Genomic DNA, 25,946 nt, shown 5'->3' with positions numbered 1-25,946 from the left:
CTGTTTTTAATGAACTGCTCTGACTTCAGCCACAGTCACACAGTCCATATATGCCTACTAGTTATTGTCCACTTCTAGTATTTTTGTGAATCAAGGTGCAGATCACAAAGCACGGTTCACAGTGTGAGGCAAAACACATTTTGTTATTGTTCTCTCCTGGGTCATGTGACATTGAAGCAAGACTTTCAAATCTATCGCACATTATTTTAAAGCTGCTGAATTAGTACATGTATTTAAAGCATGTCAAAGACTTCCAACCCATTTTGTGATAGGATCTTATTAGTTACATCCATGCCTTTCCTGGTAAGACAAGTAAAAAAAACATCTACAAAAGTATAATCACATGCACAGAGAAGAAGACCACGGATAACAATGTAAATCCTGTGTGAAACTGCTTTTATATCATAAAACTTTTTCAAGTGCAAAACATGACTATGAGACAGCTGGTGATGCTTGTCATATTAATCTGACAAAAAAAATACAGTTCTTGAGACAATTAATGAGCAAATCTACAAATAGTGTGTTACTCTGTAGTGTTAGTGACTGCAAAAGCAGCTAGAATTTTCTATTGCCAATATATGTATTGCTGTAAAGCACATTAAGCAACGGTCCAACTGAACTTTCACAGCAAGCACAACCCTGATTTCTGACAGAGTAGCATGCTGCACCATTATACATCACCAGGTTTTGCACTTTATGTGCATCCAGTGTCATTCCTGCACTGGCAGGGAGCAAACAAGTATGCAGATTTACATCCCAATACTATAAAACCTTACCCATTCACCAGTAAACACACACACTTCGACACACCTCGAATTCTACTTCCTGCATGCAGTTAGCTAAAAATAACACACGTTGCAGCCAGTTGGCATCATAAACTGTTATTTTGTATTGCCATTATATAAAAATGTAATTACCCTGGTTCTTATGATGTTTGTTTCTGCGTGTGAATGAAGACACACTGTGACTCACTGTAATCTGCTATCTATTGCCACAACACTCACGTAATAATGTTGCCCCAGTGCAGCTGATATTTTGGATTTTCACGATTCAAAAAGCAGTCTTGAAAAGCCCTGACACAATGTAGTCTGAGGCTCTCCCATCGATGAGGCCTGTTCCATCATTGTTAACAAACCAGCAGGGAATATTTTCCCCGTTCGTCACATGGCTGCTGAAGTCCTTCTGCCAGTGTCTGTGGAAAAGTAAAAAAACAGAAACAATGATGAGATGTGTGTGCAAAAAGAAATGCTCTTTGCACCTTGCGCACATCATGTGTGTTTAAACTTTATGAGGCGTGTGCACCTGGTCACGTTGAGCGTTTGTCCCTTCACATACATGGTGGCGTCTAAGCTCTCCTGGACCTCACCTGGACGCAGGTCTGTCACCTCAAACCGAACCCCGTGGTAGAACTGACCTGGAGGAAAACAACTTACTGCATATCTTTTGATTTATTCAAAATTAGGAATTAACAAACATGAAATAGCAACAGAATCAATGCATCATGACACGGAGCTGTCTACCTAGCAGACCGTGAACTGAATCAGACAGGTGGTGGCTGTCCAGGGTGTAGAAACCCAGGTACTCTTGATGGTCCCGACGTCTCTTCCAAACCTTTGTGTGTCTGATGACCATAAATTTAACGGAGTGCCTCAGTGTCACTGTCAGGCTGCAGTTCTTAGTCAGGCTGAGATCCATACTGGAGGAGAGGCAAATAAAAAGTTGTGACCAATAGTTGACAGCAAGGCAGCAAAACTGGGATTGTATTGTTTCTTTGTGATTCATGTGGAGAGAAAGTGAAGTCTAACTCCATTCTTGGTTTGATTTAACATTTGTTTTTTTAATTACTGATCATACTTAGTGCAGTTTAGTGCATTAGTGGCATTTCTAAGGTATAACAAAACAAGTTTATTTTGTAAAAGCATCTTTAACATGACCAAAATGAGAAAATACCTATTTAAATAATTCTGTCATTCCAGTTTAAAACATACCTTATTGTCCAGTAACCTTAAATAATGGTCAAAGCAGTGTTACTCACTTGGTTTCTTTGATAGAAGCTGCATCAGACCACAGCAGCTTGACCTGCTTGCCATCATAGAAGACTGAGATGTCCTCAGTGCTCACCTCCAGCCTCAGCCCCAGCTTCTGATGGACGATACCAAGACGGCCAAAGTAAGTGTTGGTGATACCATCCTGAACAACTTTCTTCTTGCCAATAATTTGGCCATTCACCACAAAGCCTAAAAATAATGACAGGTTTGAGTTTGGTGTCCCTTCTGATATTTCTGACATTAAAGAGACGTGTGTTCTTTGAGTTTGACTGATTGGTTTGACTGATGAGGCCTGACCTGATTTTGGGTCTCTGACCAGGTTGAAAATGGTGCCTGGTTTGTCGTTGATGTTGAAGCACAGAGCGTTGTCTCTCTCTGGCAGCTCTATCATGAAATGAGGATCTCCGTCCACTGCACAAGCATCATTCAAGTATCACGTCAGAAAAAAACATATAAATAGTCAAACTCCATTGAAACATTCATGTTATTATGATGTTTAATCCTGATCTGCAGCGACAGTTACACCATTTGGTTACATGCAGCAGTATAGAGCCTAGCCCGACCTCTTCAGTGTTACATACAAGATACGGATGGATGAAATAACAACTGCTGTGAGAGAAAATTGACACAACAGAATAGTGTCTAACATTAGTCCTGATATGGCTGACCTGTAATAATTTCATTTTAGAAGGAAAAAACATTGTACATGCATGATTCATGTGTATTGAGGAGCCTAGTTTTCTATGCACCAGTAAAAACTTTAAATAGAAGATTTGATTAAAAGTAAGAGGGACAATGAAAGCACAGATATGATCAAATTTATCTAATGGTTGTACTAATGCTGTATGACAAAGCTTACCGTTTGATTGACTGCGGGAACTGGAAGCTTTGGACCAGGAACCTGTTTTTAAAGATAATAAAAGCATATATTAGTCAAGCTGTTTTCAGGCCCAAAACGAAATGAATGAAGAATGTCACACAATGGAGAAAAAAGAGATTGCTGTACCTCTGTGTCCCTGTGCTCTGTGTCGCTGGTCTGTGAAACACAACAAGTTATTTGGATGTCTTTGACACGTTCAACTCGCACATACTGATTCAACAGGTTTCTAATAATCTAACAATGTGCTAAGAATTTAAAGAGAAAGAGGGTCGTGGTTACTAGCCAGTTTAACAGATGATTTTTTTGTATTCGTATGAATAATAGAAAAGAAGTCAGCTGCTAAGTAATTAAACATGACCGGACGTATTTCCCTTCCACTTTGTTGACCACTAATGATTTCATTTTAGAAAGAAAAATGACAAACATTCATGATTTCTGTGTTTGAGACTTGTGTGCACCAATAAAAGATATTAATTGAAGATTGAAGTCAAAGGGCCAGAAACAATGACAGCATAAATATGATAAAATGATGTTTCATCCAAATGAATGCTGTATGAAAAAGCTCTCTATTTGATGGTTGATTGGAAACCTGTTATCAAGAATAATAAAAGCATGTATCTGTAAAGCTGCTCAGCCCAAAATTAGATATAATATATATATGTATATATATATATACATATTTAGAATTAAGTAAAAAGAGATTATCGTACCGCCATGTCTCTCTGCTTCCTGTCGCTGTTCTGTGAAACAGAGCATCATTTTGTTGCATGTCATTAGCTCGTTCTGCACACACATACTGATTCAACAGCTTTCTAATAACGTAACAATGAGTTACAATTTTGAAAAGAACATATATTGTGGTTAACCAGTCACTTAGCTGATCGCTATCACTTTGTTCTAGTCTTAAAAAATGATTTTAATCCCATTCAAACATGACTGGTTGCATTTCTCTCACTCTCAGTAAGCTTATCAGCGATGAGAGAGCTGCCTGGTCTGTCCTCAGTTTCAGGCTTGGTGACCACCATGGAGGTGAGGGGGGTGACGAAGCTGTATCGCAATGACATTTCCAGGGCTTTGGCTGTCTTAGTGTCTCTCTCCTGCTGAGTGCCAATGTCACTGCAAGATAAAAAAATAATTGTCTGATAATGGTATATGACTGCTAATCCATCCCAGCTGACATAGAAACCTGCTTCAAATCTTGGTGCAGGTAGAGATAAAGCTGAAAGACGCAGTTCAGATGCTCGAACCTGTTCTCCAGTAGCTGCTGGATGGTGAGGTAGGCCCACAGACGCTCTGAGAAATCCCCAAAGATGTACTCCTGCTCTGGGTAGATCACGTCTAAGTTTACCACACGAGCCTTTCCCTGCGCCCAGAAGTCCTTTTCAGTCTAGAGAAAGAAACAAAATGATAGACATTACTAAAAGAAAACGGAGTCTACAGCCACACCAGCAGCTCTGTGAGGTGCTTCGAGCTAAATGCTAGCATGCTCACAATGACAAAACCAATGCACTGAAGCTAAAGTGGTATAATGTTTACCATGTTCACCATCTTGGTGTAGTTTATTAGCATGCTAACATTTACTTATCAGACCCAGCATTGTGCACGGGCACTGGGAGTCCAGGTAGTCCAGGTCCAGGAGAAATCAGGAGTATTATTATGACTATGATATAGCTTATATATTTGTTTTGGTTGTGATTATCATTCTTGTTGTTACTGAATATATTTTTGTGCATTATCCAGATGTTTCTTTTGTATTCAACCATGCTGCAACATGTGTGTTTGGGATATCATGTTTTCATTGTGGGAGGAAAGTCTGAAAGAATTGGCTCAGTTGTGATAATATGGTCCAAGTACACCATCTGCTGGTGATCTGCTGACTGGTTTTGAGCTGTGTGTAACCACCAGTGACGTCAACCTCTCGAGAGTTTTAAGAACCTGTATGATGCTTCACTTCAGCCAGCCTCCGGCCAGCTTGGTTTAAGTGTTAGCCATCTCCTCTCCCCTCACCTCCACCACGACCGGGGCCTGGGTCGCTGGTTTCACCTCTTACAGCTACCTCAGGACTGAATGTCAGTTGTGCATCTGTTAGCAGCCCTTCGCCCAACCCTCATCTTGGAGAATTAAGCAGTGTAGTTCCAGATGACCAACAGGGTGGGTAAGCTCTAACAGGTACTCCTTTATAGTTTTCCATTTCAACCCTTTTCACTGAAGAGACACACTTTTGCCCCTTCATGGTACCTAAACAGACCCTGGCCTGAGCATGCTGCATACTGTTTGCCTTGTGGACAGTTTAGGGCTCATGATGCATCATTGGATTTAATGTTTCCTGTTAAAGACTGTCAGGCTTGCCTTCCAGCTTTTAGGTGATTAAAATTATTGTGTCTTTTTCAGTGTATTATGTTGGAGTCATAGATATGTGAGGGTGTGTAACGTTGCTTGAGAAGCACACTGATGTAGCCACACTAGTTTGATGTGTTGTGCAGTCCAGTGTGCTGATGGTACCTGCACAATGTCCCTGTTTTAGTGACTTTGCACTAATAACTGACTTAGGTCTTGGACTATTTTTTTTTTTTTTTTTGATTGTCAGGGCCGTCCACAAAAAACACATGCCCAGCCAGTTACTTTCTTGCACCTGGACTGGAATATCACTAGTCTTCCAGGTATTTGGGACCAAAGACCAGAATACTGGACAAACTGAAAATTTGACCTGATGATGAAGGCTGACGAAAAGTTAAGGGATCACTCAAGTCAGCAGGTTTATCCTCTGGTTACTATGACTGCATGTCCAAAATTTCATGGAAATCCATCTAATAGTTGTCTAGATTTTTCAATCTGGACTTAAGTGGTGGAACATCATGATGCTAGTAAGTGAGATATTTTGGAAAAAAAGTGTTTCTCAAACAGCTAGTGAGTCAAAATACCTACAACAATTTCAGTCATAATTTGACTCCTAGAATGAAAATATTCAGTCACAGGAAATGTTTAATATGAGAACAAGCATATGATTGTCTACCACGGTGTCTTATTCATGTTTTAATTGATATATTGGTGTCCATTTCTTACCCCTTTGCCGAAGACTTCCACCAAGAAGTTATCAGGGTCATTGTCCGTCAGCTGTCCAGACACCACGATCTCTGAGCCATTAAACAACTGGCTATAGTGGTTTTTGGTCAGGAAGTCCACTGCATTGTCAGGGTAACGCAGATCCACCTCCAAGAGCAGAGGGCTGGACACCTCCTCATAGAAACCCTGCAACAAAGACACACTCCAAATCATGCAGTGTCACTCCCCCAAATGTCCTTGGAGGTGCAAACAAGTATATCTTTGCTTGAAACCAGCATTATTTTTAGTCTACCTGAAGCTGAAGTGCTGCATCTGAACCCTCAAAGATTCTGCGGGCCAGCCCTTTGTTTTGTCTGCTCATCACATCAAGGAAGGAGTAGTCCACATCATTTCCGAATCCAAGACAGAACATAGACATCCTCTCTTTGATGGCAGCATGGACATTCTTCTGGATGGTCTGGAGGTTAGACTCTCCTTCAAACACACATACACGCAGGCATACGCGTATTATTATAATTATATATAGTATAATTATTTTGTGTACAAACCCTGCACACTGTGAACAGGTTTCAAAAATGGTCTTAATTGAAAGACAGCTTTTAAATCCTAAAATAATCTTCCTCATGTCTTTCTTTACCAAGAGGTGTGCCACAAACAAACTGGAAAGGACTTGATACACTGTTGTTTTAACAAATCACAGGTGAGACTTGCTGCACTTGGTCTAGATAGTAACCTCTAACCTGCGAGAATGAAGAATTACAGTCTTCCAAGTTAAGGCAGCTCACCATGGTTTGGCATCCCATCAGTCAGTAAAATAATCATATCTGCACTCCTCTCTGGAAGGTTGTGAGATTCTCTCTCTTCCACCAGCATGCTCACTGCCCTCAGCACAGCGTCATTAATATTGGTGGCTGAAAGGCAATGACACAAAGAGCAGATAAACACGAACATTTCCTGAGATATCATTATCACAGAGAAAATCAAGTAACAATTCTTCAGTGTGTTCTTTAAAGCAACAGTTCAACGATTTGGCAAAAACGCTTTCTTTGTGAAGATTCATACCACTCTCATTTCAGTCCACTAAATAAGAGGAAACGGCTTTGCAGGTAGTGAGCAGTTAGCTTAGCATTAAAGACTGAAAGCAGGGGGAAAATTCTAGCCTGGCTCTGTCCAAAAGTCAAAGACTCCACCGATTAGCACCTCTCGAGCTCACAAATGACCACTGCGTATCTTGTTTTTTTTAATCTGTACAAAAATAGGTGTAAAAAGGTGTTATGAGTGTTGTCATTTCGTGGCCACAGCAGTGACTTCCTGGAGTCTCCACATATGTCCTAACAGGCTCACAGTGATGACAAGACATCTTTTATGCAGAAATGTCCTCTGACTCTCTTTACTCTTGTTTGACAAATTGTAAAATACATACATTTAATCTGGCTTTCTGGGCATCTGAAAAAGGAAGGGCACAAAACATTTGGCATAAAAATTGGTGCCGCTTGTTTTCCTCTAACCTCCATTGTCCATTAGTTCCCTGACATAGGCAATGGCTTCAGACACATTTTCCTCTGTAGCTTTGGTAAGAGAGTCCCTCCAGGTGGTAATGGCATCATCAAACAGGATGAGAGCAAAGTGGTCCTCCTTGTGGAGGTCTCTCAGAATGGCTTCCAATGCATCCCGGGTCTGCAAAAGTTCCCAAGTTCACAAATGAAGACTACATACAGTGGTGCACACAGTATGGAGCTTACCTGCACACAAAGTTAGCTGTTCTGTTTACCTGTTTAATCTTTCTTCCACTCATTGATCCGCTCCTGTCAATCACAAACACCACATTCTTTGGGACTCTGGGCAGGTCAGGTGGAGCAAAGAAGTGCACAAAGTATCCGTTCACAATCTGAAAGAAAACATAGCATTTGATTAAGAATAATATGGACATATAACACAGGGGCACAGCTATGCAGAGCCTCAGCTAGGGAAGTACAACTAAGAAATTCATGTATAAAGAGTAGTGCAGTGGTCCAGCAGGTGAATCTCATAATATTGTACTTCAGTTGATCTAACTGAGCCTTATGTGCTACTACAAAGTCTTTACTGACCTGAACTTCCCCGAGGCTCTGTTCTCGCTTCACATCATAATTGATGATGAAATCTCCCTCAATTATGGTGCCTTCACAACTTGGACATTTCCTCTGCTGCTCCACTGTTGGTGAGAAAGAGATGTGTGCCTGCAAGAAAAACAGATTCATGTCAAATGAATTTAATGCTTGAAAAAAAAAATCATCATAAAGTTGGAATGAGAGTTTAAACAGAATGATAGAGATTTTTCTAACCCTTCACCTTTGTGTCTGAGACGGTCTTGTCCACCAGGGAGAGCAGGTCATTGGTGAGGAAAGTTGCAGTGGCCTCAACAAAAGCAATGCCTTGGGGCTCATAGATGTTTGCCACAATCTGTCTCCACACACACACACACACACACACACACACACACACACACACACACACACACACACGCATGCACACATAATCACGTGATTATTCATTCAAGTGTTAACTCACTGCGACGTAAAGTATGTAAGGCTGACACAAATTCCTTGCAGTTTGTATTCCTCACACTGGCGAATCGAGCTGTTTTTCCACTCCTGACCAGTGTGCTACTATTGAGAAAAACTAAAAGAGAAGAGCATGTTCAACCTGAAACTCCTGCACCGGCTGCTGGGGTTTAACTCGGGTCAGAATCTCATACTGGCCCAGTTTCCTCTGAAGGAGCTCCTCGTAGGTCAGAATGAAAGTTACGTTACTTTTGGCTCCAATGTTGACGGACACTGAAAACTTCTCCATCTTTCTTCCAGAGGCCCTGTAATGATGGACATGTATTACTTTAATGTGATGTCCACACCACCCCCACACATTCCAAACATACTCCATCCGTCAGTCCAACGTACTTGACCAGTCCGGCAGTCTGTCCAGAGGAAACGGCCTTCTCATACTCTTTCTTGGCTTTCTCTTTCTCCTTCACCTCCCCGACATACACCTGTCCGTCAATCTCCCTGCGAGGCACAAGGACATTGGTCAAGCGCAGAGTAAGACAAGGTCTATGCACACTTTTACCAGTACGGAGTTTTGACTGACATGCTGAAGTTGCTGATGAAGGCGGTCTTGGGGAGCTCCACTTCGAAGGAGATTTCCTGGGAGGTGTTGGCTTTGTTCAGAGCCTTGGAGGTCATGACGGTGTGGGCGAAACGAGACGCCACAGCGCAGTCCACTGTCACGCTGTACACCTCCACCATCTGAAAGGATGGACAGGGAGAGGAATTTGTTGAGCCTGTGGAGTAAAATGCTTTTTTTACAGCTTCAGCATCAATAAATCAAAGTCACACGAATTCTAAACAGTGTGTCGTGTTACAGCAAACAAGCAAGACCGGTGGCTGGGAGGACTGGCAGCCTGCGGTTGTCTTTCTCCTGAATTCTGGATTGGATGTCATGAAGAATGTCCCTAAATGATTAATGTCACAAAACACAGAGAGGTCACTGTTCTGTAAACACAATGTAAGATGAAACTTTTAGCGGTCGTTGTACTGGCAAATGCAGAAAGGAATAAAACACAGATGGACAAATCACTTCCAGTTCCCACTTCCTGTTTATCGTCTCCAGTAAAGCAAAGAGAAAATAAATACATGCCTGTGGACACCAGGGAGGGAAGAGTGGAGCGGGTGCCATCTGGAAGCAATGAGGTTTTAAAGAAAATGTGGACTTCATTGTGCAACAAAAACAATGCCCCTACTGTGAGCTAGAAGCTACCAGTCCTCTTGACCATGGTCTCATGTGCATTGAATTATCGCATACAGGTTTCTTTATTAATTTGCTAATGATACATTAGCATTAACGTATAAGGGCCTAGTTGCTAGGAAAGGTCATACCGCTATTTTGATTTCAGAATTTAATATCGACACTTACACTCGCAGAGTTTGTGCTTCTTTTCTGCAAGGGGAAAAAAGAGACAAAAATAGAAAATTAATTTTCACAATCAAAACTTCTTTTTGAGTTTTGAAGAGGGTGAAGCCAAAAATGAGTGATGTATACACACAGCATGGAAAGAACAAATGACATAAAATACTGAAGTATTTTAAGCCGAGTACCTTCATTGACCTTGTGCCCATAGCCTCTTTGGTCTCCTGGAAGACAACGTTGTATGACTGCTTTAATATTGAGTAAAGATGGGAAAGAGATGTGCACTTAGTGTCAGACTATTTGCCATGACTAAACTTGAGGTTTCCCTCAGTTGTTACAGCCTGGCATGAAAAACCCAGATTTTCAAACTATTGTGTGCCAGCAATGCATCACTAGTCCCTATGTGAAGTATTAATTCAACCTCTGTTTTTCACTAAAACATCTTTTAGAGCAAGTTTTTCAAGAAGCATTGCAGTGACATGTCTTAAAAGCAAGGCGTGACCCGTGGGAAAAGATTGTTGGATGAAAAGGTCACAGAACAAACACACTGGCAGGAATTAAAAGGCAGCTGGGGGTAGGCCAGTAAGCAAGCATGTATGTGTACGTATACGTATGTATGCGTATATATACATATGTGTGTGATACATAAATGTAGATACATATATATGTATACATATACGCATATGTATATATACATGCATATAGACACACACACACACACACACACACACACACACACACACACATATATATATATATATATATATATATATATATATATTTCATTATTCCAGTTTGCCAGATTGTCACAAAAAGTAAGGAAATATGTGTTTGGTAGGTTTTTTCTTTGTTAGAACAATGCTTCTTGGCATAAATCTGTGCCTGTTTATTTCCCTTTCCCTTTTAAAAAGGTGCCACATTTGTAAGGAACATGCGTTTGTGGGATGAGCAGCAGAGCTGAGTATGAGGGTTGCGTCCATGAAAAATGTGCCAAATCTTCTCTGCCAATGCCAAATAGCTTATTCTGCTATTGACTCTTGTTTGATAGATTGGATAATTAAAGTCTGAAGAAACAAGACATGTTGACAATTTAGCAGTGTATTCATGTAACAAACAGGAGCCTCAGTAGCGTGTGGAAGAACCATACACAGCCTGGCACCTCCTCCTCATAATGGTCACCAGCCTGGTCACACACTGCTGTGGGATGGCATCCCATTCTTCAACCAGCATTTGTCGCGAGTCAGCCAAAGGGCTTGTACTGGTCACTGTGGCACAAACAGCATGCCCAAGCTGATCCCACAAGTGTTCAATGGGGTTGAGATTAGGACTGCTGGCAGGCCACTGCATCCTCTCCACTCCACACACAATTCTGACGGTGGTTTCTGATAAACCCGGCTCTGTGGGGGCGAGTGTTGTCATCTTGGAGGATAGAGTTCGGTTCCAGACTGCAGAGAAATGGGATTGGCACTGGCTGCAGAATCTCATCTGGATATCTCTCTGCATTGAGAATGCCTCCAATGATGACGAGTCTCGTTTTTCCAGTGAGGGAGATGCTATATGTATATATGTGTGTATATAAATATACAGTGTGTGTGTGTGTGTGTGTGTGTGTGTGTGTGTATATATACACACACACACACTCAATGGGGGCAGCGGGAGGGGTGAATCATTATAAGGTCTGAAATGACAGGCCACAGTTAGTTAAACAAACTGATAAATGGGTGGATGGGAGACTGCAAGAGGAACAGAAGGCAAACGAGTGTCTCTGACTACTGTTTGATTCTGAGACAAACAGAGCTGTAGACTTGAGACCTGGACTTGTGTCAGGCCTAAAGGCCTGGGGCAATTTTGGTCTGTCCAAAACAAAATTCCACAATCATCAGAAAACAGTTGATGAAGTCTCAAGTCATCAACCAAAATGGTGGCAGGAAATCTCACTGTGAAACGCCTCCACCAACAGAGCTTTTGAGCTTTGTTGACTGAAAACAGTTTAAAATTAGGACCAAGTTCTAATAACATGGCAGCTGCACTAGTTTAGAAAATATATTCTTTTAATGCCACACAATGAAAATGGCAAAAATTAGGTCATAGGGGATTAGGGGATCATCTTAGATGATGACGTGCCTTCTTTTCTTGCAGATTTTATTTGGCCTAAATCCAGGAATTCATTGCACACAGTGACCTACAGTCAGTTTATGAGACCTTTGACCTTGTGACATGTAGTGAAGGTCACTGTTAATGCACAGTGCACAGGGACCTTTAGTCACAAAAAAGAGGACTTGAGAGTTGACCTGGACTTGACTGCTGTGAGACTTCAGTAGACTTGATGCGATGAAGACTGGACTCAACTTGAGACTTGAAAGAAAAAACTTTTAGAGCTAAAAGAAATAGATCTGCACACCAAGTAGCTCCCATTAGAACGATTTCACCATTGTGTTCTTTGATCCAGCACCAATTTCATTGGGCAGAGTCTTCTTAATTGTTTCTTATAAAAAAAATTATCAACACAAGTCAACAAATTTTAAAAAGGTCAGTGAAATTACAGTGATAGGCAGGAATTGCATAGCTGCACACCTGGAATGATAAGGATTTGGTGTAAGCCATGTTAAACTCACTGACACTCCTCTGAAAGTAAAACTTACAGTTTGCTTATGGAGATTTGACATGGAGACGAGACCTGATGCTGGAGGCATGCATCAACAGACCTGAGATTTCACTTGCAACAAAGGACTTAAAACAGCTCTTTTCACACCAACATACATCTGACGTTTAAGTCTACTGAGTATCTTTTTCTATGAAACCCAATGTGCCTGAGAGTATCTTTTGAACCAGCTATTTAAAACCAGACCCCCAAACAACAAGACTGCCTGAAAAATGCAGCCTTATCACTATTTAGCTGGGGTTTTTTTTTAAAACAGTTTTGATATTCCCTGTCAACTGTCAGTGCTTTGGTGTTCCTGGACTGGATCACAAATGCATTGGCATTTCATTTCCTCTGGTGCTTTCTTGTTTTTCTGCACAGCTTTGGTATGTATGCCCTCTAAACAGATCTTCTTTTATTCCCTTTTCAGGGAAAAACACTGTTGCTGCTTACAGCCATGCAAAGCACATCACATCCTGCGTGCCTTGAAGTTTTTCATGGGAAAGATCAACTCTCACAACTTACGCCAACTTTTACAAAATGTAGACTGAGATAGAAAATAACAAAACAGACATTTGTTTACATGCAAATGCTGCACATCTAGCTTATTTGGTGGGCCTGATTGCAAATAACAGTGAAAAGGCCTACCTGGAGGAAGTAGAGGATCTGACCCGCTGGTCAGGTCCTCAGGACAACAACTGACTGTTTCAGCTCAGATGGTTAAAGAAATGTTGGGTGCATCCTCAATTACTGAGGAATTTTAACACCTGCAGACCCCTGACTTAAGGCCCGGCAAAGAGTGGTTCACATGGTAGTCAATGATCTACCCTGCCTAAACAATATTTACACCCTAAGAATAATGGTAAGGTAAGGTAGGCTAGGAATCATTAAGGATCCAAACCACCAGGATAACAGCCTTTTCTCCATGCTGCAGTCTGGAAGAGTGTACCAGACACTCCGGCCAGCACCCACAGGTCAGCTGGATTCACTGCCCCCACTCTTATACATATATCTATTACTATTCCTACTCTATTTACAATCTTTATAATGCACAAAGTGAAGGAACGTGAGATTGCATTTAAATGTGATTGCATTGTATGATTGATTGATTTAAAATACCTGTATCAGAGGATCTCTGCGGGAAACGACCAGAGCTCCCTGGGCCTGAGCTGGAAGCCAAATGCAGATGCAGACCAACAGCAGCATGACTCTCCACACTGCTGCCATGCCTGGGAAACAGAGGAGCCTCTCCTCCAGCATGGCTGAAAACAAGTGTGGAGGGAATTCAAGGCATGTGGGGATCAAGTCTTCCCATCAGAGTTACACTCCGCCCACACTGTGTGCTGCAGAAGGAGGGAACCTCTGCTACTCTGGTGTGATGTTTTTGTGTGAGTCAGTGTGCGTGGTTTCCCGTAAATTGGTACGTGTGTGCGTGCGTGCGTGTGTGTGTATGGATGAGGGGGTGGGGGATTACGAGTGTAGAGGAGACTTCAAGCTATTTTCTAGCCCTGACTTGCCTATCTAGTGTTTCATTTCAGGGTGTACCCGTATGTGTTTACTGAATGCAGTTGTGAGTGCAGGTTTTAAGGTTGTATAGATCTTGGGATTTTCCCTTCCATGAATGTATTTTTTTCTTTTTCACATGCCGAGATGTGAATGAGGTTGATTATATGCTCACAAACTGTAAACCACAAATTAAGCCAACATTAATTACTGTTAAGTGTTGATATTTCCTTCAGTAAAACAATAATCAAAGTCCTCGGGGGACTTTTCCTTTGGGACTGTTTGACCATGAAGAAGAGTTCCACCCAGTGTCACCACTCTTTAACATTTATTTGGTATCATGTGGTTCAGGAGTCCCACAGTAGGCTCCATGTGAACTGTAACAGACCTTTTCATCAGAGTAGCTGACATTAGAAAGCACTTCGTCTAGCATGGTGTATCAGTATCATACAAAGGTTTGAAATTAGCAAGCTAGTAGACGAGTCAACTTTAGAGAGAAAAAGAGGAGCAATCAAAGCAAAGACCTGAAAATCATGAACTTAATAGTCTGAAATGAAATCAGTGAATCCTTCTTGAGTCTGTCTTAATGAATTGTGTCCCATTTATTTCCAAACAACTGATTGCTGGGGCTGTCTTCCAGCACTTCTTACTATTCTGAGATGCTCCTTCCCATTCTTTCAGCAATTACTCTCATAGAACCTGTGAAATCATCCATACAATGCTGTGAATGAAGCCTGTTTGGCACATGGTGTTAGAATATTCATGGTGTAAGTACAGGCAAAATTGAATTTTTATTGAATGACTTTGATTTGGTGATTTCTGTAGTAGACATTGATGTGTAATCTTTTTTTAAACAGTTTTAAAAAGGCCCGACACAATGTAGTCTGCTGCATCTCCATCGAGGAGGCCTGTTCCATTGTTGTGAATGAACCAGCAGGGAACGTTGTCTCCGTTCTTCACATCCCTCCTGAAGTCTCTCTGCCAGCCTCTGTGGACAGAGACAGACGTGGCATGTTGACCAAATGATATTTCAAGTGCACATGTTCATTTCTTATCACATTACATGCTAACTCTTATCGAAGCCATGTCGTGTACCTGGTCACATTGAGCTCCTGTCCTTTCACAAACATGGTGGCGTCTGGTTTCTCCGGGACCTCACCTGGACGCAGGTCTGTCACCTCATATTCAATCCCATGGTAAAACTGACCTGGAGGGCATTGTTTAAGATATAATCATTCTCCACTAGTGACAATGGCAAAATGCAGTAAAATAATTTGACCTTTAATATCTCTATTTGTGACATTGAAAAGATTGCATGTGATATATATTAAAGTATCTCTCTGTTTATACTGTATGAATAAACATGATTGATGTAAAGATTGTTAAAATCTAATATTGATTTAGGACCTGTGAAGCCATGTGTTAATTTTATTATTTAGATTAAATTGTATCCTGCTTTGTGCCTTGCTGTCTGCGTCTCTTTCCCGCCTTTGTGATTGTGGATTAGTTTCACCTGTCCATCATTAGTTTTCCCTCCTGTGTATCTAGTCATGCTTGTGTGTTTTCCCTGTCAGTTGTCAGGTTGTCTGTGTTTGTCCCTTGTCCTGCATTTGTTTCCTGCCTGTGTCATACCGGTTTGTTATTCATTTGGTAATTTATATTTCTTCTTTGTGTTTTTGAATTTTGGCCCTGCTGCTCCCTGCTTGCCTGCCTGAGTGTCCTGCATTGGGTCTTTTTTAACTGCCAAACAAAACAATATGACCTGGCCAGAAACGGACTCAGTGGATATTGGCTTTCCACCAGAGAATCTGAAGGAAGTGAGATCTGCTTTGAATAAATTCTTCATCTGTATTCATAGTTCTGGGGACATCAAGGATAAGCGAGGGCCTCAATCTGGGGTAAGTCCTGGGTTTGGGGAGTTTCAAGCATGACAGAACTATTAAACAGGACTGATAATCTTAAGAAAGCCATGTTGGCTATTCTGAATTCCTTCAGTGGCTTCCATGCTGGCCTTAGCAAGGAGCCTGTTCAGCACCAGCAGCCTAGCCATCATTTTGGCATCCTGGCAGGTTGGTTTTATGCTTATTCAGCCCACACACCGGTTAACATTCCGCCTGTATCCCAACCAGCTAACCTGCCAGCCTCCTGCTACTGAGCTGGCTAGCTTCCTGTCTCCCAGTGTGGCTCCCAATGACATCAAGGTTCCTTGTCATCCAGGTCCTTGGTCTCTCTTCTGTTGGACCTTTTCTCTAGAGCCAGACAGCCTGAGTCTGACGCCTCTTTAACCCCTGGGTCGACTACATCGCCATCTGTTCCTGTTTCCCCATCAGTGGTCTGGCCAACATCTAGTCCTGGTTCCTCATCAGCAGTCTGGCTGTTCCTGGTTCACAGTTGTCAGTCTAGCCGACACCTGCGCCTGTGCAACAGTTTTTTGTTCCTGTGCGGCAGCGATCCACTGAGCTGGAGTAGCAGCTGTTACCAGTTCCTGAGCTGCTGCAATATTCAGCACCAGTGCTGCACACATCTCCATATCCTGCTGAGCTGCAGCAACTTCCTGTTCCAGCTGAACTGCAGCAGTCTACTGCGGTGGTGTTTCATCAGGCTCCTGTTCCCCTGGGTCAACAGTCTCCCTGTTACTGGCCACAGCCCTGGAGCCCTGATACAGGCTCAGATCTCCCGCCACTTATCCCTGGTCCTGCAGTCTAGCCACCAGACTCCAGTCCTGATCTCCAAGGTGGTTCTGCCTGTGTCACCAACCTTCAGAGGGGTTCCACATCCGCAGCCAGCCTCCTGCCCAGCCCTCAGAGGTCCTGCCCCCCTCTGCTCAGCTTCCGGACCGTCCTCCAGAGCAGCTCCATCCATTTGGTCATCCTCTTGCACTACCCTTCAGAGTGGCTCTACCCTTCAGCCCTGCCTGCTGGCTTCCTTCCACACCTGCTCTGTCCTTTGGTTCTGAATCCAAGACACCTGTGCGAGGTTTCTTGCTTTGCCCCTGCCCAGTCCTGCATTCTTCAGCCACCAGGTCACCAGGCCTAAGCCTGAAAGCTGAGCAGATAGGTTAGATCTGGACCTCTAGCTAAGATCCCCTGCTGCTGATCTCTGGTCCTGCACTCAAGCCACCAGACTCTGATCCTGTATACTCAGTTTCCAGGCCATTCTCCAAAGCGACCCCGACCTTCTGGTCATCCTACTGTCTATCCTTCAGAGTAGCTCCGCCCTTCAGCTCTAGTTCTTTCTTTGTCTGTCTGCCATTTGGTGCCGAGTTAATAGAGTGGGTATTTTTCAGTTTTTGCACTGATAACAGTTCCCTGCTGCAAAACAGCACTTTGTGAGCGGTGAGTGAACCACAACAGTAAACTTGTGGGCCAGAGGGCTGAACTATGTCCTTAAACTCAGTTTAAAGCGGAGGGGAGCAGTGTATTTGGGTCATAATTTTCAGTAGGTTCAACACTATGAGTGACCCCTTTTACACTGTCACATTGTAATACTGTACATATAAATACAATTATTGATTATAGCTGCTTTAATGTCTTTCATTGATTTGATTTTGCAATAGTCTTTCCCAAGTGGTTCCAGGATAAGGTGAAATTCTGGCTGGCAATATGCAACTTTGAACTTTTCATGATTATTATTAGCCTAGTGTATGATATCAAATTTGACCCATTCTCCTTTAGGCGACACAGTGGCAAATATTTATCTGTCTTATTTTGTTGGTCTGCTATGAAAAGAAACCAAAGAAGATTCTGAAATGAATATTATTTCTTTTGACTGGCTATTAAATCTCAAACCATGCAATTTTCTCCTTAACATGTGTCAAGTTGTACCTAGCAAGCCGTGAACAGAAGGCGACAGGAGGTGGCTGTCCAGGGTGTAGAAACCCAAGTAGTCCCGGTGGTACGGGTGCTTCTCCCACACTTTGTGTAGCAGGATGACAAACTTGACTGAATCTTTTAGAGTTACTGTTAGACTGCGATCCTTGGTCAAGAGAAGATCCACACTGGAGGAGAAGATGTCAGTCATTCATCCTGAACTGGATTTTATGTTTCATGTTACTCATGTAGAGAGACAGCTCTCTCTCACTGAAGGATATAACAATGTTATGCTGCAGCCACTCACTTGGGTCCTTTGAGAGAAGCTGCATCAGACCACAGCAGCTTGACCCATTTGCCATCCTGGAACACTGAGATGACCTGAGTGCTCACCTCCAGCCTCACCCCCAGAGTCTGGTGGATGATGCCAAAACGGCAAAAGTAGGTGTTAATCTTGCCATCAGGGGGAATCTTCTTGTCACCGATGACCTGGCCGTTGACCAAAATACCTGAGGAACCAACTTAATATTCAGTCACTCACTTTTTAAGTGCATGGTATGATTTACAGGCAGTGTCTTGGTCTACAAGGAGTATATATGTGAAGTAAAAAAAAAAGAGAAAAGGTTAAAGGACACCCTGGGATCTTATATTTGTCAAAGGTTAAGATGGCCTGACCTGATACTGGGTCTCTGACCAGGTTGAAAATGGTTCCTGGTTTGTCATTGATGTTGAAGCACACAGCGTCATCTCTGTCTGGGAGCTCTATCATGAAGTGAGGATCTCCATCCACTGCAGGTGACCCCAAAGTATAATGACAGTTATAAACAAAAAAGATGTGATTTTCTTTCTGATATTGGATCAACTTGCTGACGGCAACATTTAAACAATACTGAGAGTCTACAGAGAAACTAGCAGCTCTGTGAGGCTGTAGGCGCAGTCATGCTTTGAGCTAAACACTAGCGTCAGCATGCTAACATGCTCACCATGACAATGTTAACCTGCTATTCTTTAGCAAGTGTCTATCACATTCACTGTTTTATTTTAGCATGTTAGTGTGCACAGATAACACTACAAACAAAGTATCTTTAGCTATAGCTAAGTAGCTATAGCTGACATTTATGGGAATTTCACTTAATGATGGCACAAGATGAAAAGTTAAGAATCTCTAGAGTTGAAATTCACACTGAGGAAATAAATGTGTGCACGATGGCAATCTCTTTAATACCTGTACAAATATTTCACTCAAAACCAAGACACCAGAGGAAAAGTCTGGGGATCAATAAGGACCGTGAAGATCTGTACAAAAACATTGCGCCACACTACTACAGTAGATGCTGAGATAATCCACTGCAGGTTAGGTTAAGATTTTGACCTGCTTGCGGTGCTAAAGGAAGTCATTTCAGCAACGCCATTAGGACTCATCCAGCAATTTTTACAACTGACAGACATGCTGACATTGCCATGCAGCTAGCATTGCTGAAAATGTACTTACCAAAATACGTGGGTGATGGCTGGTAAGAACTTGTGTGCACTGGAGGTATATATCGATGTGCTACACACAGGAACAATAAAGTTCAAGTTAAATTGAATTGACTTAATCCCAAGTCTCTGTTGTTGTTTTTTGAAATGCCTTACCCATTCTTTCTGCCTGCTGTCTTTGCTCTGTCAAAAACAGATGGACAAAATTTCATAAATTCCATGGTTCAAACTGAAGTACCAGCCTCTGCTGGGAGAGTTGAGTAAAAACAAGCAACATGCTGAAAAGATGAATTCAGCAGTGAGCGCTGCTTCTGAAAGGAAATGAACAAGCTTGCCATACTCAAAAAAAGCTACCCAGTGTCACTTTTTAAATCCTCTCTTTCCTCCCCTACCCTCAGTTAGCTTGTCAGCAATGAGCGGGCTGTCTGTCCCGTCCTCAGTTTCAGGCTTGGTGACCACCATGGAGGTGAGGGGCGTGACAAAGCTGTACTGCAGTGACATGTCCAGGGCCTTAGCTGTGGCGTTGGCTTTCTCGTCTGTGTCACCACTCTTGCTGCAAGAAAGAACATGTTCTGAAGTTGCCATATATGACACTCGCACTCATAAAACCTCCGTGGAACCTATAATTTAATATTACAAGATTCATCTTGGGCTCTTAGATGATGGACAAAAGTCTTATTAACAAAGATTTTAATGGGACCAGTCTCCAAGATTTCCAAGGTGAAACCGTTCAGGCCTTAGCGTGAGCGAAATCACTTAAACCGACCTCTTCTGCAGTAGCTGCTGGATGGTGAGGTAGGCCCATAGACGCTCTGTGAAATCCCCAAAGATGTACTCCTCATCTGGGTAAATCACACCCCAGTCATCAGCAGTGGCCTGGCCCTGCACCGTGAAGTCCTCCTCAAACTAGGAACGGGAGGAAAAAGTATGGGTAAATTTTGTATTATTATAAAATAGTGATAAACACATCTTCTCTCCACCTCAGCACTGTTCTAAATTTCTGCCATTTCCTTCTCCTCACCCCCTGGCCGAACACTTCCACCATGAAGTTATCCAGGTTGTTGTCCATCATCCGACCGGCCACCACAATCTCTGAGCCGTTAAACAACTGGTCGAAGTGGTTAGTAGTCAGGAAGTCCACTGCATTGTCAGGGTAACGCAGGTCCACCTCTGAAAGTAGAGGGCTGGACACCTCGTCATAGAAACCCTGGAATAAATACATGCACACATTGTGACTTACACGTATTCGTACAAAATATGCTATAAAAATAATTTTTATTCTAATTTTATCAAAAAATAGTGATTACTTTGTTATTATTTGAATATTGGCTCAAAATGCATAGCTTAGACCCTCTACCTGGAGCTGAAGTGTTGCATCTGAACCCTCAAAGATTCTGCGGGCCAGCCCTTTGTTTTGTCTGCTCATCACATCCAGGAAGGAGTAGTCCACATCATTCCCAAATCCAAGACAGTACAAAGACATGTTTCCTCCGATAGCAGAATGCACATTATTCTGGATCACCGGGAGGCGAGACTCTCCTTCGAACGCACACATGCAATATGCAGAAATTGAATGCTAAATAGAAAGTACATGGATCAAATGTGCACCTACACAAATACACAGTACATCCCACAGTTTGTGCGCACTGCGCTCACCAGAATTTGGCATTCCATCGGTCAGTAAAATGATCATATCGATGCTCCTCTCCGGGAGCTTCTTCTCCTGCCTGTCCTTGACCAGCATCTCCACGCCTCTCAACACTGCATCATTGATGTTGGTTCCTAGAAGGAAAACACACAACAAGTTGTAAAGTTCATCGTATGAGAGTACATTTCTATCATCTAGGAAGCAAAGATGACATTTAGGATAAAGGCTAGTGTCACTTGTTTGTCTGTTAACCTCCAAGGTCCCTTATGTTTCGGACATAAACCATAGCTTGGTCCACATTTTCCTTGGTTGCTTTGGTGAGTGACTCCTTCCAGGAAAGGATTGTGTGATCAAACTGGATGACGGCAAAGTGGTCTTCCTCGTGGAGGTCTTTGAGGATGGCCAGCATTGCCTCTCGTGTCTACGAAGAGTTGCAAGGTCAGAGGTCAAAATGTGGCCATCAACATATTAGAATCACATGGACGGTCTGAACAGTCCGTCACCTGTGCGATCTTCCTTCCACTCATTGATCCGCTCCTGTCGATCACAAACACCACATTCTTTGGCACTCTGGGCAGGTCAGGCGGAGCAAAGAAGTGCACAAAGTATCCGTTCACAATCTGATGGGAGGAGAATCATGAAGAACAGTAATATGCATGAAAGAATGACAAATGGCAGAATTTTCTCTGACATATGGTTGATTATTTTCATGTTGTTGGACAATCTAACCGTAGAGTCATGCATTTTATTTTAGAGCTCAGCATTAAAGTAAATTTTGCAAGTGACTTAAATGTGCATTCGGCAGACACTGAGTCCAGGATTTGTTCAGAGCTGACCTGAATGTTCCCGAGGCTGTTTGCTCGGTTCACATCATACTTGATGATAAAATCTCCATCGATGAGTGTTCCATCACAACCTGGACACTTCCTCTGCTGCTCCATAGTTGGCGAGAAAGAGATGTGTGCCTGACAGTGGGATACAACATGATCTCTTTTGGTTACTCTTAATTCTTTGGCCAGTCATCTTTATTGAATGTGCAATGAAAAGACAGATTGAAAGCTGAAAAAGAGTTGACATTCAGGAACTGCAAGACAGGAAAAACGTCAGAGGCAGCTCTTATCTAACCTGTTGCATCATGTACCTTTTTGTCTGAGACAGTTTTCTCCACTAGAGGGAGCAGTTCATTGGAGAGGAAGGTTGCATGGGCATCGACATATGAAAGACCTTGAGGCTCGAAGATGTTTGCCACAATCTGTCTCCACACAGGCAAACACATGCAAACAGACACACAGAAATCATTTGTAAGGTAAACAACTCATTTAGAATATCTGAAATCACCAGCAAATCAGCAAGAGCCAGGATGTGAACATAAACATGGGTTCACCTGAAACTCCTGCACCGGCTGCTTGGGTTTAACTCGGGTCAGAATCTCATACTGGCCCAGTTTCCTCTGAAGGAGCTCCTCGTAGGTGAGAATGAAAGTTACGTTACTTTTGGCTGCAATGTTGACGGACACTGAAAACTTCTCCATCTTTCTTCCAGAGGCCCTGAAATAAAACACAGACATAATTGACAATATTCATTTCATTTTTTTCAGTGAATGGAAGCATATGAAACTGCAGACACTGTATGTTTCTTTGAACATTTGTTTTTGTGCTCGCACTACTGGGTTTATCAACCTTTAATCTAGGCTGACTCACTTGACCAGTCCGGCAGTCTGTCCAGAGGAAACGGCCTTCTCATACTGCTTCTTGGCTTTCTCTTTCTCCTTCACCTCCCCGACATACACCTGACCCTCAATTTCCCTGTGAGGCACAAAGATGAAGAACGACATGATGCAGTTTAAGCACATTGTACTGACTTGCTATATCATTCAAAAAATTAGTTTTAGAGCAAGGATGAATGCTGCCACACACAGATGGTCATAATGCATGTAGGAACGTGGACAGAGTGGAAATCAGAGCGGGGACAGACTGACATGCTGAAGTTGCTGATGAAGGCGGTCTTGGGCAGCTCCATTTCAAAGAAGATTTCCTGGGAGGTGTTGGCTTTGTTCAGAGCCTTGGAGGTCATGACGGTGTGGGCGAAACGAGACGTCACAGTGCAGTCCACTGTCACGCTGTACACCTCCACCTGAGACACAACGATGGAAAGATTTACACACTAACGGATCCGCTCATAAGCACTTCACATACATCATTTTAATACACTGAATGACTGTAAGATCTGCTATTTTTATGATATTTCAGTCAGAATGTTTTTGGGGTTTTTTTTGTGGCTAGATCCGGTCCAGCGTGCTGCCCTGACTGGTGCCAAAGAAAATTAGAACAGCTTGAGAAAGTGTTTTAAAAAGACATAATGTCACTGATTCCACTTCGGGAGTGCTGCGATGAGACAGACTGGGTGAGTCAACCTGGGTGCTGCACGCTCCGAGCAGGGACAGTGTGCTAGTGTTGAAAACTAAACTCTTGTTGAGACACTTAAGTTTCAATCCTTTGAATCAATCTTCTGTTGTAAGTCTATTGATGTTGTGTTGATTTTGCTGGTTTCACAGCCTGTCAGTGAAGTAAACAGTGTGCTCAAAGGTTACCGGAGTCAAACAGTGGGATCAGACTTCTGTTTACGAGCAACAAATCATCAGGAAATCAGTGAGCATGCTGAGCTGACATTCCCCCAGGGTGTCTTTTTATTCCCTCTGCTATCTGTCTTCTCTAAACCTTGTAGGTCATTTTCTGTATGTGCTTTTGTACAGCCTTCATTGTTGCTAGGTTATTTTCTTTAATATTTATATGTATTTATTTATGCGTGAATAAGAATTTCCAAATATATTAAGTCTTTTTATTTGTTTGGTGAAAGCATGTGTGGAGATGAACTGAATATTTCTCACCATCACTGTCATCAGTAGAGATACAAAAAGATTATTTTCTTACCGTGGCCTCATTTGTACTTCTTTTCTGTACCAAGACAAACAAAGAAAAGGGAGAAAAAATGCTGAGGATGAAATTTTACAGGAAAATCTAAATCTAAGATTGAGCAAAGCTGCCAATTTCAACTGCCGGTGTTCCATAATGGTGTTTAATAATGTGATTCATACAACCCTGATTTTAAAAAAGTTGTGACACTGTGTGAAATGTGAATAAAATCCTTTATACAATCATGTGTTTGAGTGCTGAACCTCGCTCCATCCCTGCTTGTGAGCGACTGATCCTTTCCAGGATGCTCCTTTCATACCCAGTCATGATACTATCACCTGTTACCAATCAACCTGTTTACCTGTGGAATGATCCAAACAGGTGTTTTTGGAGCGTTCCACAACTTTTCCAGTCATTTGCTGCTCCTGTCCCAACTTGTTTGAAACATGTTGCTGGCATCAAATTCAGAATAAGAAGATATTTACAAAAATCAATGAGGCTGATGAGGTCAAACATTAAATATACTGTCTTTATACTACTACACTATACTGTGTAAAAAGGTTAGCTAATTATCACATTCTGTTTATGTTTTACAACTTTTGCAGAATCAGGGTTGTATTTGCCTCTTTGAAATATCCTTATTTATTGTTAGTATTTAAGTTTTGTAATGATGATTCAGTAACTAATGATGTCACTGTATTTATCAATGAGAATAATGTACAAGCAGGAAGATGCAAGTTATTTCTCAACAATATTTCACCAGAATATGAAAGGACTGTCTGTCTGGGAATAGTTTCTGCCAAATACCTGCAGTGATCTGGCAGCTCCACTTGTCTCCTGGAATACAAATACAGCAGAATGAACCAACGTGGTGCCAAGATATCAGAAAAAAACACTGGCATAGCATGAACCAGGCTGAAAGAAACACTTGGGATTCTGTGTCTATACATACAGAGGAGGAGACGGGGGATTAAACTAGCACTGAAGGAGCGCAGAGGATATTTATAAGAAAACAATGGCTTAATGGCTAAATCAGCCTGTCAAAATTAAACTTCAACTACTGTCTAAAACAATGTGATTTCAGATTAAGATCAGAGTACAAAAAGGTCAGTGTGTGAAGTTACCTGGAGAGCTTCATGGGCCCCGGAGATGACCAGAGCCCCCCGGGCCAGGCCAGGCAGCCAGAGGCAGGCGCTGCCCCAGAGCAGCAGCAGGCGAACACCCAGCAGTCCAGACATGACCAAACTTCCACCGAACAGTGACTGACTTCACTGCTGAGAAACAAGCTCATTGCCCAGGGGGAGGGACAAAAAGTGTGTGTGTGTGTTGTCCTGGAGTATTGACCAACAGACCTGAGCTCAATGTGCAGGAGGCCCTGAGGTACAAACGTTGGTGCTTGTAAAGCTAAAAAGAAAATATCTGTGCTCTGGCTGGAAGTGCGTGTATGTTGGTAGGACTGACACAGAACTTAACCAGATGTTTGGCAACATGACAAGCTTGATACCCAGAGTGTCAGTCCAGTCCAGGAAAATATCACAAAAGGACCAGTTAGTGTCACCAAAAACTGTTCCTCATCATTCGCTCTGAAACAGTTCTTTCGGTTACTGCAAGATGCTGGTGCATACACGTACCAGAATGTCTTTTGCTGTTTGTGAATAATCACCTGACATGAAAATTAAACTACTTATTGGTTACTTATTCATCAGCATCAGATAAGTTTGCTTTATTCACTGCACACTTAGTGCTTTTCTCCTCTTTTGCTGGACATCTTCCCTCAACAGCCTGCACTGCTTTGCCTAATGTGTGTGTACGTCATTTCCCACTGACCGGCGAGCAAACAGTAGACCACTGTAAGGAAATTAAAAAGACTCTTTTTGACACATTTTTTTAAGTTAAATCATATTTAAAAAAAAAAAAAAAAACCTGATCAGTGGCCAGCAGGCATAGCGCATGTAGCTGAATCAGACCATTCAGATGTAATACTGGAACAAACAAACCTTTGGCAGCATATCTGCAGTTCT

The 25,946-nt window shown here is 42.3% G+C and overlaps 2 protein-coding genes across 3 annotated transcripts; both read right to left on the bottom strand.

The window, feature by feature from the left end:
- Positions 1–379: 379 nt before the first annotated feature.
- LOC121611892 (inter-alpha-trypsin inhibitor heavy chain H3-like) lies at positions 380–13,834 on the bottom strand. Of its 2 annotated transcripts, none has more exons than XM_041944620.1 (23): positions 13,694–13,834; positions 10,122–10,181; positions 9,940–9,963; positions 9,115–9,272; positions 8,928–9,032; positions 8,677–8,839; positions 8,323–8,433; positions 8,082–8,210; positions 7,763–7,879; positions 7,500–7,668; positions 6,777–6,902; positions 6,284–6,465; positions 5,992–6,177; positions 4,176–4,315; positions 3,884–4,044; positions 3,639–3,668; positions 3,055–3,084; positions 2,908–2,949; positions 2,346–2,459; positions 2,036–2,237; positions 1,521–1,696; positions 1,303–1,414; positions 380–1,192 (listed from the first exon to the last, which is right to left on the bottom strand). In XM_041944620.1, the coding sequence occupies exons 1-23, from the start codon at positions 13,832–13,834 to the stop codon at positions 1,051–1,053; spliced, it is 2,820 nt and encodes a 939-aa protein (XP_041800554.1). In that variant the 3' UTR covers positions 380–1,050. The 2 variants fall into 2 exon arrangements, with proteins under 2 accessions (XP_041800554.1, XP_041800562.1); XM_041944628.1 differs by having other exon boundaries at positions 10,122–10,157.
- Positions 13,835–14,388: 554 nt separating this feature from the next.
- Positions 14,389–25,169, bottom strand: LOC121611908 (inter-alpha-trypsin inhibitor heavy chain H3-like). The gene is made up of 22 exons (XM_041944639.1): positions 25,050–25,169; positions 24,733–24,762; positions 23,944–23,967; positions 22,992–23,146; positions 22,714–22,818; positions 22,398–22,560; positions 22,155–22,265; positions 21,850–21,978; positions 21,517–21,633; positions 21,266–21,434; positions 21,022–21,147; positions 20,723–20,904; positions 20,387–20,572; positions 20,132–20,271; positions 19,758–19,918; positions 19,522–19,548; positions 19,379–19,438; positions 18,562–18,675; positions 18,194–18,395; positions 17,902–18,074; positions 15,173–15,284; positions 14,389–15,065 (listed from the first exon to the last, which is right to left on the bottom strand). The coding sequence occupies exons 1-22, from the start codon at positions 25,161–25,163 to the stop codon at positions 14,927–14,929; spliced, it is 2,739 nt and encodes a 912-aa protein (XP_041800573.1). The 5' UTR covers positions 25,164–25,169; the 3' UTR covers positions 14,389–14,926.
- Positions 25,170–25,946: the final 777 nt, after the last annotated feature.

This window comes from Chelmon rostratus, chromosome 2, assembly GCF_017976325.1.
Source record: "Chelmon rostratus isolate fCheRos1 chromosome 2, fCheRos1.pri, whole genome shotgun sequence".
NCBI classification, from domain to species: Eukaryota; Metazoa; Chordata; class Actinopteri; order Chaetodontiformes; family Chaetodontidae; genus Chelmon; species Chelmon rostratus.
The sequence above is the reverse complement of the archived record's forward strand: the minus strand, read 5'-3'. Positions and strand labels throughout refer to the sequence as shown.

What these genes read in the sequence shown, in the direction of transcription:
- LOC121611908 (XM_041944639.1), bottom strand. Translation starts at nt 25,163, where the DNA reads ATGTCTGGACTGCTGGGTGTTCGCCTGCTGCTGCTCTGGGGCAGCGCC. An exon ending in CAGACTGCCGGACTGGTCAA is followed by an intron (nt 22,561 to 22,713) that starts GTGAGTCAGCCT and finishes GTTTTATTTCAG; the next exon opens with GGCCTCTGGAAGAAAGATGG. An exon ending in ATGCAACACTTCAGCTCCAG is followed by an intron (nt 20,573 to 20,722) that starts GTAGAGGGTCTA and finishes TATTTATTCCAG; the next exon opens with GGTTTCTATGACGAGGTGTC.
- LOC121611892 (XM_041944620.1), bottom strand. Translation starts at nt 13,834, where the DNA reads ATGCTGGAGGAGAGGCTCCTCTGTTTCCCAGGCATGGCAGCAGTGTGG. An exon ending in AGACCGTCTCAGACACAAAG is followed by an intron (nt 8,211 to 8,322) that starts GTGAAGGGTTAG and finishes TTTTTCTTGCAG; the next exon opens with GCACACATCTCTTTCTCACC. An exon ending in CAAACGCTCAACGTGACCAG is followed by an intron (nt 1,193 to 1,302) that starts GTGCACACGCCT and finishes ACTTTTCCACAG; the next exon opens with ACACTGGCAGAAGGACTTCA.